This window comes from Ostrea edulis, chromosome 5, assembly GCF_947568905.1.
Source record: "Ostrea edulis chromosome 5, xbOstEdul1.1, whole genome shotgun sequence".
Lineage (NCBI taxonomy): Eukaryota > Metazoa > Mollusca > Bivalvia > Ostreida > Ostreidae > Ostrea > Ostrea edulis.
In genome coordinates, this window is record NC_079168.1 from 51,804,355 (window position 1) to 51,816,482 (window position 12,128).

Genomic DNA, 12,128 nt, shown 5'->3' on the forward strand with positions numbered 1-12,128 from the left:
TCTTTTTAATGATATTTATTACCATGTATGATATTTAAAACTGATATCTGAATTCAGATTGTACATCAGAATTGTGTATTCATAATTGAGTAACTTTTTATCTGTGCTGGTTGGTAGTATATAGGTTTGTAATACTCTTTTATTATGATCTGATCACTCTAACTTTACAGAAAATGTAAAAAAAATAAATGATCAATTGGTTGAATTTTTAACTTGCATTTCTGAAATGACATGTATTTGTTTTGGTTTGTATATGTAGGTTGTACTCCCATTTGTTAAGAAGTATTTTCACGCACACAAGGACTACTTTGTGGGGAAAGCAGGATCCTCAACTAGTTCCTCTACAGCATCTGTGAAAGAGAAAGAAATGACAGCAAAGTCAGTGCACTTTATCCACAAGAAGTGTTGTTATTAGTATATCAAATGGAAGTCATTCTAGATAGAACAAAATGTAAGTTTGAATTTTATGATAATTTTAGTTTGTTCTGCAAGCTGGCGGCCACACTGAGGACAAAGATAACAGCATTTGGTCATGATATTAACATTTCTGTACGATGTCTCCAAGTGCTAGTCAAAGCTGTGGATGCAAGGTCTGTGTGTTTACATGTGTGTGACATTCTTGATAGTCATTTAGTGGAAATAACGTACTTGCCTTTTTAAAAAAAAATTTCTTGGTGTATAGCATCTAACTTAATTTCTATCAGATCTGTAGTGAAAAACAGCCCAGAGATGGTGAGAGCCTCTCTTCTGCCATTCTTCAACAATGCTGCGGATGATTTAGCCCAGGTTGTGGACAATCTGAACAAAGGTCGTTTCAGTCATGTGAAGGGCACCATCACTAGGGGAGCCACCAGTCTGGACTTTGTACACATGGTGCTGCTGCCAGTGCTGTCCTCTATGTTTGATCACCTAGGGACATACAACTTTGGACCTGATCTCATTGGTGTGCAATTAAGTGTATTTTAACATTTTACTGATACATTCATTTCAGTTTGGCTTTGTGGAAAGTTTGACATTACACTCCACTCCAAAAATCAACTGCACTATAGAGCTAGTTAATTAGCTAGGCATACATGTGATTTCTCATGAATTGTTGGAAAGATTCACAGTTTAGGAATCCTTAAAATCATCGTCAGCCAGGATTTTCCTTAGATAGCAATTAAAGTAATAATATTTGATAAAATAATGCTTATATGTGCCTTCATGAAATCATTGAAGACAGTCGTATTTATTTTTTGCAAAAACCAACAACAAAGAACACATGAAGCCCATGAGCTGTGTGCACCGAGGCATTACTAATCCATGCATTTGGTGGAAATATCAGTTTAATGTCAAGGTTGTATACAACCAGGGATTGTAAATGATTGTTTGTTTTACATCTCGTCAAGAATTTTTCTCTCATATTGAGACATCATGAGCTGTAGATTCTGGACGAAGTACCACAAATTTAGACCTATGTTTTCAGGGGGTTCTTTAGTGTGCCAACGCTTTCTGCAACACCGGACCCTTGTTTTTAAAGTCATATCCGAAATACTCGTGATTCTCACTTCTAAATGTTGAGCGTTTGGCAAATGAGCAATCACTACTTATGTTTATATCTTAGGTTTGATGCTGCCATGGCACAATCAGGGCTCAAACTCATGACCTCTCGGTTTCGAAGTGAACGCTCTACTACTGAGCTACCATGACTGGTTAGATTGTTAATGAACACAAACAGTAATTACAGGTGTGTGGACAAAAGCCACATGAACTAAATAATTTCTGCAGTTCTTCTCTGCTGATATGATGAATATTCATACAGTTCTTAAGTTCTGATGAAATTTTGAGGATATGTTTGCATAAGTTACTACAAGTAAATCTAGTTGTTGTGTTACATTTAATATGTAATTATCATAATTTACAGGTCTTCAAGATTGTTGAAACAATACTCTGCATTTGACATGTTTGATGCTTTTCAAATGCAAAAAGTGTATGCATTTTTATATAGACGTGAAAACACTGCAAATGGAACACTTAAAGAAATCCTCTGAAAACTTGCAGTAGATGTTACTTTTTTGCATCTTTTAAAGGTAATTGAATTTACCAACATATACTGCTTTCAAATCTTTGAAACTGATGATTTGATTTCAGTGAGTGACATTCAACTTTCCTGTTATCGTATCCTGAATTCCTTATACTGCCTTGGAACAAGCAACAACAGCATAATAAACAGGTAAGATATGATTTCTGTTGTGAAATCCTGTTTGATTAAATTGATCTAATTGTCTGAAAGGCGGCAGCTTCAATAATTTTAATTTGTATTTTTTAATGCAGTTGACATGTACAAGTTAGATGTGAAAACGGTGCTATATATATGTCTCTATATGTCTTACTTGTGGGTGTTGAGTTTAAAACATTTTGTAATTGGATTTCGAGTAGGGGGAAACGTTCAGCCTGGAGACCATAAACAGAGAACGGGTGTAAGTTAAAAAAGAATTGTAATTTGTGTATTTTGATTCGTTAAGGACTGTGATTCCTAAATTAATGAAATATGGAAGCATACTTGACACAACAACCCACACTGGATTAACTTTACTCGGTATATGAAATTTTAAACTTGCATAATTCGCAGTTTATGGTCGCCAAACCTGGTCCATGTATGTACATGAAGGACAATTTTATTTCATTTTATTTTTACTTTTAAATGGTTAATTTACAGTAGAATTTGTTTTATAGGACTGATATGTAAACTCAGATTACTAGAAAGGTGGTGATTGCTGTAGGGATGGGGGATTTAACAGAATCCATCATGGAAAACTTTGTATAATAAATTGTGTATAAGCAATTCTTAAGATGTGTTGAATAAGATACATGACTTCTGTATAAACTGATGATTTACTGGTTCTCTATTGACTGGTTCTCTCCTGCTGTGTAGGGACACTATTTTATCGGAGTTGTCCAGGTATAGTTGTCATCTGGCATGGTGTGATATCTCACCAGTTAGTCAGCTGTTGTAGTCTTGTGTATCTTTGCTGTTGAAAATGTATCCCCTCATATACCTCAACGGCACTTCATATTCAGAGGCAGATTCTTTAATGAATTGCTGTGGCTGCCAGAAATAATGATAACACTTTGATAAAGTAACTGGTAATATTACAGAATGATTCCTGCGAATTTTTTGTATACATATTCTGAAAGCTCAAGTGAATTTTTCTGATCAAATTTGTCAAGCGTTCATTTGTTTTTCTACTTTATAGCATAAACTTTTCTACATTTTTGACTTCCTCCATAATCTGCATAACTAGTGCATAACAAGTTTTGAATATACTGGTAGCAGTTTGGGGAATCAAATTATAGGTCCCCACTCCATTAAGTACCTAGGAATATGGAGGCAAAAACCTCCAATGATAATGAAGTTTTTAAATTAAATATCTTCTGTAATGATCCAGGTGAGCCAATTGTGTTTTAATTGACCTGTTGTTGAATATCAGATTTTCCTATCTAAATATTCCTGCAGAAAGTTAGGAAAAAAGACTACAACCAATCCACAGACCCATATATTTTGTGGTTTTGTATTTTATTTTTTGAGCTTGTGTTTCTGTTTGTTTTGTTTTATAATGATTCACTGAATCAATAGCGTCTTGATTTTACAAAATTTACACTATGCTATAATTTTCTAACGGTTGTCAAACACTATGATTTCCAGAAATATTTAACCATTATTTATTAACTCCTAAATAACATTGGCAATTAATCAGTGATCATTTCAGCTACCAACCCTTCACAAAGCCACCATTTAATTACTGTCAGTTTGCAGTTTATGGTCATTTTAAGATTCTTGACATTAAAACTTCTATAGAAAGAAAATTTAATTGTTGTCACTACAGTACTAAATGTATGTTCCAGTAATAAATATCAGTTTTGCTTCTGCACGCCATAATGAGGGACAGTTGTTCAGTTTAAGGTTTGCTACTAAACCTCAGTCATGCTAAAGCACATTGCTACATTACAGCACAAATCCTGCAGCACACTAATGGCACACATTTGTGACTCCATCACTAACAGTCGTGGATGCTTGAAATGAGAGAGGCTGTTCACTAGAGGGAGCTATTGAGTCTCGCTATTTCTCCTTGTTCCTGAACCCCTGTGTTGTTTACTGCAGTGTTGTCAGCATGAAAGACATTTGTATTCTGAATTTTACCCAATTAAGCAGCTAAAAGTTTGGGAGAAAACATTCTGAGTACTGGATTTTTACATCAACCTTTTAATTATTACAGTATGCGCAACGTTATTCTTGACATGATAAACGATAGGACACGATACACGCAAGATAGGATAGGATACACGAACGATACGATAGGATACACGCACGATACGATAGGATGCACGGTAAACCTGATAAACGCAAAACCTGATAAACGATCTTCATGATAGACCTGATAAACGCAAAACACGATAAACGATCTTCATGATAGACCTGATAAACGCAAAACACGATAAACGATCTTCATGATAAACGGAAAACCTGATAGAAATGTTGTAAATTTAGAAACGATGTAGACAGAACGAAATTTTGATACCTACAACATAATTACATTATGTTGATACTAATATTGAAGGATTTCTACACTGTTAGATATTTCTACACTATGAATGATAATTGATAGTCATAAGTAATTGGGACATATTTATTTGAATTGATATTTCGTTAACAAAAGATAAATAAACTGTTTAATAAAAACATAAACAAAACCTGGCTTGTTTTAAATTCACAATTTTGAAATGCTTATTGTGTAAAAAATTCAAATAATCATCAAAACCAGCATAAATTTCCAGTATCTACATGTACGACTATTGGTACATGTGTACATGTACAAGGAAATAAAACCACAACCATGACAGCGGAATCGTGCCCAGTTGAGCAGAATTTTGGGGGATGCAACACCCTTACACCCTTTTAAAACTTAATCTTCTAAATGTGTGAAATACAATGTCCCTGAGAATGTTTGCTGTCAAAACACGGGTGATACACAAAATCAGATATAAGGACGCATACAAGTTCAGCAGTTGCTATATAAGTAGCATACAGGTGGAAAAAATCGGAAGATAATGAACATTATTAAAATATACATGTATGTGATAAACAATGTAATTTACTGATTTTTCCTTTCAAATCGGAACTCCCTATTTTCTGTTAGTGTTAATTACAAATAATTGTACAAAGAGCTTTTAGATTTACTATCTTCGGTTTGCTCGACAGACCACTGCCTACTTTCCAGACTACTTAGAATTAAATTGTGATAAATTTTCACTCTCTCTGGATAGACAAATAGCTCTTCTTCTGCCTTAAAATCAACAACTTTATGTTCTCTTTCAAATATACCGTCTTTCCTCGATTCCTAAAAATAGCTTCTTTAACAAAACGAATAAAGGTTTCGGAAAGTATTGTACTTTTTCATTAGGTTTTATATACGATCCCGATAGTTTCCGAAGCTACACGATAAACAATTTTCATGATAAACGGAAAACCTGATACACGCAATACACGATAGACCTGATAAACGCAAAACACGATAGAAAACGGAAAACCTGATACATGATAGGATAGGATACATGCACGATACGATAGGATACACGCACGATACGATAGGATACATGCATGATAGAGCACGATAGGAATGTCAAGAATAACGTTGCGAGTACTGTACTTGACAGTTACAGAAATTCACTTGTAGGTAATTATTAAGTAATCTTCACATCCTTTGTTAGGTACAATTGTAAGTGCAAAAACAAATGCATGATAAACATTTTCTATCACCTAAAAATGACATAGAATGTTAGAAATATCAACACCCCCCCCACCCACCCCCCCCCCCCCCCCCCCCCCCCCCCACCCCCAAAAGAGAGAACATTTAAAATAAGAAACTGACATTGTCTTTGTTAACTGTGCTTGAATGAGAGTTTGATTGTGTTATATTTTGAATCTTTCTTCAATAAGTACACCTATTTTGCACTCCTGATATTCTAATATTCTACCTACCTACCTAGCTGTTGTGCTTGGCAGATTTAAATTTGGTATATATGAAAAGTATTCCAGTGTTTTTCTATAAAACATGTATTGCACAATCAATATCAGAATGTCATGAATCACCAGCAATGTGTTTAACATTGAGGCTACCTTAGAAGGACTACATCTTTTGTATTAGTTTCCCATCTCCTGACCCTTAGTTTAAAATTTGTTTAGGAAGATAAGGGATTTTAATGTATTTTTGGTCTGTCCGTCTGTCTGTCTGCAAAAATTTACCATAACTTTAGAATGGATTGTGATATAGCTTTCATAATTCACATGTATTTAACCTTGTGACCTCAGCGTTTGGCTCTTGTTTTTAAAACTTTTACTTTAACCATGCCTTTTTTTAATGGTTGGTGATAGTGCTTTCACATTTTACATTTGTATCCCTTTTAACAAGACCTTTCATTAGGTACCAACATTCTGACCTCATGACTTTTACCATGGGGTTTGACCTACTTTTGAAAAACATTAAAGGACACATATCGTGTTTTCAAAGTATACAAAATTATATGCATTTTGTCTTCCTTATGCTTATAGAAATTAATTGTAATAGTTCGTTCGCTGAAGTATTGCGATAATTAGCCACAATACGGACTTAAATCTAAGCCCATATTTCAAAAAGCCTAGTTAATTAGATAGGTAGTCACGTGGTACAGTGACGTCATATGCGACCTTCGTCGATCAACTTGTTGTAAAAGTAGTGTTAGATATTTTTAAAACCTCGGGTTTTAGGGGCCTAATTTATTTACCATGGATAGCATTTATTTTGATGTTGACAAATTTCCCGAGTCTTATATCTTTTAGCCACCAGTGCATACAAATAGCGACCCAAATGTAGTGAGGAAAGCTAGTATGAAATCTGCGAGTAAATAATGTTTACATGGGAGCACTGTCTAAACACTATATGGTAATGTCATTTCTGTAAACAACTGTAATTAGCGTTGTTGCTCTTTGAAAATAAACAGTGCAATTATTATTAAATTTATTTTTGGAGAAGTTAGATCGACCTAAATTATGATATGGTTATGTATCATTGACAACTAGGCCTACTGTCACGGGTGCATTTCGAAAGAAAAAAAAATAATAAAAATGATCAAACTTATGATGAAAATCCCAATACTTTTCAATTATTTTATTCAATCAATTTTATTAATCATTATTTTTTTGTTATCTACACGTTGTTACTTAGGAAGTGGGAGCGCGGCGTGCTGTTGTTGTAAAGACGTACACGCGTTCCTTAAAAAAAAATGAAAGCATTATAATTCAATTCAAAGTTGGGAAATATCATATTTTATTATTTATAATTGAAAGTTCAATTATCTTTTATCTTCAAATTTCTTTTTTAAAACTACCAGTTGGTAGACACTGCTAGCGAACGCGAAGTTCTGCCTATATGTTGTTACAAGGTGAAGGTGAGTTGGTGCGAGTGTGTATTGAATTTGAGAGCAGAACGGAAAGCATAAGCCGTAGGCCTATATGTAACAGTGGGTAGCTTCGATAGAACTATTTTCTCGCAGTTTATCTACGTCTTTGTTTAAAAAAGTACAGGGACAAATTCTACTGGGTTTTTTTTATGGAAAAGTCGTTGTGCCGACAAAAAATATTCACGTCTTGTCCCTCATACCTTCCTTCGAAAATTGAAAAAAAAAAAACACAGTCCAAAGCCTCTCTACTGACAGCAAATAACCCTTAAACGGCACAAAACACCCTAATGCAGTGTTATTTACAAGCCGTTAATGGGATAATTGTTTGTTTGTCAATTAAATCTAATCTGTTTATGAAATGGCTAACAACTGTTTTCAAATCTTCTCGCTCGAGGTCGCATATGACGTCACAGATAATGTCGCGTAAAATATCGAAGAAAATATGCATATCGCAAGATTTGAATTTCATCACTTTCAAACTCGAAAACTACGCAAACTGTTTCATTTAAAACACATGTAAAGTAGTTTTAGGCATGAAATGAATTAATTTTGCTGAAAAAATTAAAAAGTTTAAAAACATGCGATGTGTCCTTTAACCCTTGCCATATTTTTGAATGGTTAGTTCTAGGGCTTTCATATTTCACATATCTATTCCTTGTGATAAGATGTTTTGTGGTACCAAAATGTTCAATGATGTGACCTTAACCTTGGAATTTGACCTTCTTCTGAAAAACTTCAATGTAGGCCATAACTTTTGAATAGTTATAGTGATAGGGCTTTCCTAATTCATATTTTATATTTCTTGCGACAAGATGTTTCTTTAGATACCAGCATTACTTTGCTACCATACCAGGGTGTCAGTATTTCAAAAACACCTTTTGTTTTCCATAGCAAAATTCAAATGTTAATAAAAATTTTAGACTGAGGAAAAAAACAAGGTTCAGTGTGAGCTACTGCCATTACTTTGTGCCTAAACGGTAACATTGACATGTAAATCTTCTCCAGAATGACTGCACACCCAACCTTAAGCAAAATTTCCAATATGGCCAGCATGGCTTTTGATTGGCTGAGATAAAGTAGACTTCATCTTCTCAATGGTTTCATGCCCATCTCCGTACTTGGTGCAATTATCCTCTAGAAGTCATTCAGAAGTGTTGTTACTATTTTGAGTGATTTAAATGCCATGGTTTTTGATTGACTGAAATAAAATTGACTTCTACAGAATTGTCTGCATACCCTGTCACCCCCCCCCCCCCCCCCCCCCCCCAGTGGAAACTTGCAGAAAGATATGTTCTATGTAGACTATGATCTTGGCATGAACATTTCTGTGGTTATAGTATGTCTATTTACCTTCAGTTGAAGTTGAAGACTGGGAATGTATTTAAAGTGTTGCTTGCAAAGCATGGCAGACAGATAGGGATCCTGTTTTTGTGGTCTCTGTTGTCTTTGGTTGGAGTTGCACATTTAACACACAGAGCACCTGCAGGTGACATATATTACTTGGAACATTTATACCCCATTGTTATTTTAAAAGAAATCCAATCTTTATTCCAGCAGTCTACAAATGTTATTGCCAATGTTATTGTGGTGTGTACATCAATATATGTTGTAAGCATGGTAGAATAATTAGAAGCAGCACTGTATGTGTTTTGTTTTTTTTAATTTAGATATAATCATTCTGTTGTGTTATGACCCTTGTATGTTACATGACCTTAGCATGTTACATGACCTTAGCACTGCATGTCTTCATATTGTGTAACAATAGTACTCGTATGAAATATAGTGATATAATATCTTTTCAAATGGGGACATCTGGAAAGTTACTGATTTTCTTATGGAAATGTTAATTCAAAATACTGTAAGCAGGAAAGTAAAGATCTCATCATCAATCATGTGATATGATATAAACTGCAAACTGGTAGAAAATTACATTCCAGGAAAAAGATCTGCTCAACAGCAAATGATAAAGATCTACAAATTGACATGATTAAATTAAATCACATACATTGAAAATAACTTTCCTATATTAAATGTTACATCCACCACAATTTGGCCATTTTGAATCTCTTGTCATTGATTTTTACCTTAAATTCCTTAAAAATCAATGTTTTTATTCATTTCCATCATGCATACATCTCTTTACTAACTCAACTCAACATGTGCAATATCCACATCAATCTGCAATACATACAACTTAACATCCGCAATATCCACATCAATCTGCAATACATACAACTTAACAACATGTGCAATATCCACATCAATCCACAACACATACAACTTAACATGTGCAATATCCACATCAATCCACAACACATACAACTTAACATGTGCAATATCTGCATCAATCTACAACACATGCAACTTAACGTGCAATATCCACATCAATCTACAACACATACAACTTAACATGTGCAATATCTGCATCAATCTACAACACATGCAACTTAACATGTGCAATATCCACATCAATCCACAACACATACAACTTAACATGTGCAATATCTGCATCAATCTACAACACATGCAACTTAACATGTGCAATATCCACATCAATCCACAACACATACATCTCTTTACTGACTCAACATGTGCAATATCCACATCAATCCACAACACATACAATTTAACATGTGCAATATCCACATCAATCCACAAGACATACAACTTAACATGTGCGATATCCACATCAATCCACAACACATACAACTTAACATGTGCAATATCCACATCAATCCACAACACATACAACTTAACATGTGCAATATCCACATCAATCCACAACACATACAACTTAACATGTGCAATATCCACATCAATCCACAACACATACATTCTTTTCATTGATATTTTGATTGAAACTCTGATATGCTCGAGAAAAAAAGGGATGGCCTTTGATTCTGATTGGTCAATATGTAAAGATCTTTAGATGTTGGAATTGTGGTACCTCTAAATTTGAAAGTATTAAAGATGACATGTTTGAAAACATGCATATTAAACACAGGATGCACACTCTTACTTACCAATGTAATATGCCCCAACTCTATGTTTAAAGCATGTGTGATCATTCATATTGTCCAGTTAATTAACTACAATTTCTATGTTCATAATTCTTAATATATCATTATAAAACCTATCAAAAAAGGGCTATCCCAGAGTCTTATCTATGACTATCATTCTCTATGCCCCTCTTTCAGAGCAAATGGGAATTGGTAAAGTTTTGAGTCAAATATGAAAAAAAAGAATATGTGTGTGTCATGAATTGATGTGTATGATACACTAGTTGAGTTGATCAATAAAGAAATGTATTGTCCACAAAAGAGGTTGAAAATATTGGTTTTGATGGAATTTGAGACAAAAATCAATGACATTCAATGCAGAATGACTGATGGTTGTAGACCATATAGTATGTAATGTAGGTAAGTGATTTCTAATATATGTGATTTTTTTTGTAACGTCAAGTTTTATACAATACTAAGTAAGCTTAGCACATCTTACAAAGAGCAGTTAAGAATATTAGTTCATACATATTCAATATTATTATAAAATGCTTTTATCAGATCTATGTATATTTTTGTTCAAGTTTGTTTATTTCGAAGTACAAATACTGGTGATTCTAGGATTTATTTGACAAAAAATGTTGATTGAAGAAAGAAACTGATTTCTTAGTGCCAACAATTCATGTGATATTCTTAAGTTTACTCTTAAAGCATGACTTTTATGCAAAAAGACAAACAACAGAAAAAGAATGCAATTCAGAAAAACGCACAACAAACAAAAATTGGGCCTTTAGAGCACTCAATGACCTGATTCTTTGTATCACCACACAGACATCGACCTGCCTTGGGCGAGTGTTTGAGTTCCTTTGCTTGCTGTTTCCCAGTTGCCTTCTTGGAGCCTGAACGTAACAAATTTAACAGAAACTCATTGATGTTTGGGATAGAGGAGGAAAAACTTGCTGAACACTCACTGGAAGCTCAAGGTACTTGTTTTACAGGGATGAATGATGCTGTCTTGTGCAGCCAGTTTGAGAGCAATTATTTAATTGCGAGTACGGAAGCTAACCTTTTTTAACTGAAATCAAGTATTCTTCATAATACGATGATCAAATAGTTCTTAACTCTCTGATTGGCTGATATCTAACAAACCAGGAAAAAAGTAGAACATAATGTTTACCTGTGCATGCCTGCAAAGTGAATATAACATTTTCTTTCTCCAACATTGGCCTAGTATCAGATTGGAAATTTTCAAATTGATACGATTGATTATCATGTATTGCTCATTCAATGAAAACTTGTGTCTCTACTCACTTTTGACTAGGTCTTGCATATAATTCTAAAGAAAGGGTGATTCTATTATGAACAGGTAACAATTGTTGAATTATAGTAACATTGAACTCAATCTAAAGATGACCAATCAGGTATCATTGGTAAGTTAGCCGGTTTCGATGTTTGGAATTATTTAGCCATATAATGAACAAAAACTCAAGCCTCCAATTACTTTCAACTATGTCTTGCTTTGTATATCTATACAAAATGGACAATCAAGTATCATTTTGTAGGCTCTAGTAAACAGTTTTTATGTTTTAAATTATTCAATCATATGATAAAACAATTATTGCCCCTCCAGACTTGGTGAATATTGTATTTCTC

General features: G+C 34.0%; 1 protein-coding gene across 18 annotated transcripts in view; it reads left to right on the plus strand.

Moving 5' to 3' along the window:
• Nucleotides 1–12,128, plus strand: part of LOC125648892 (ryanodine receptor-like) — a 108,470-nt gene that overhangs the window by 50,754 nt on the left and 45,588 nt on the right. For 16 of the 18 annotated variants that reach the window (XR_008802864.1, XR_007360494.2, XM_048875906.2 and 13 more), the window contains 6 exons: nt 260–378; nt 480–590; nt 705–943; nt 2,131–2,212; nt 2,915–2,941; nt 11,307–11,458. Coding sequence is in view for 16 of the 18 variants with exons in the window: in XM_048875906.2 (XP_048731863.2) it covers nt 260–378; nt 480–590; nt 705–943; nt 2,131–2,212; nt 2,915–2,941; nt 11,307–11,458 (730 nt within the window). In the remaining 2 variants the exon portion in view is untranslated. The remainder of the gene's footprint in view (nt 1–259; nt 379–479; nt 591–704; nt 944–2,130; nt 2,213–2,914; nt 2,942–11,306; nt 11,459–12,128) is intronic. The other 2 variants (XM_048875911.2, XM_056164755.1) reach the window with 1 other exon arrangement.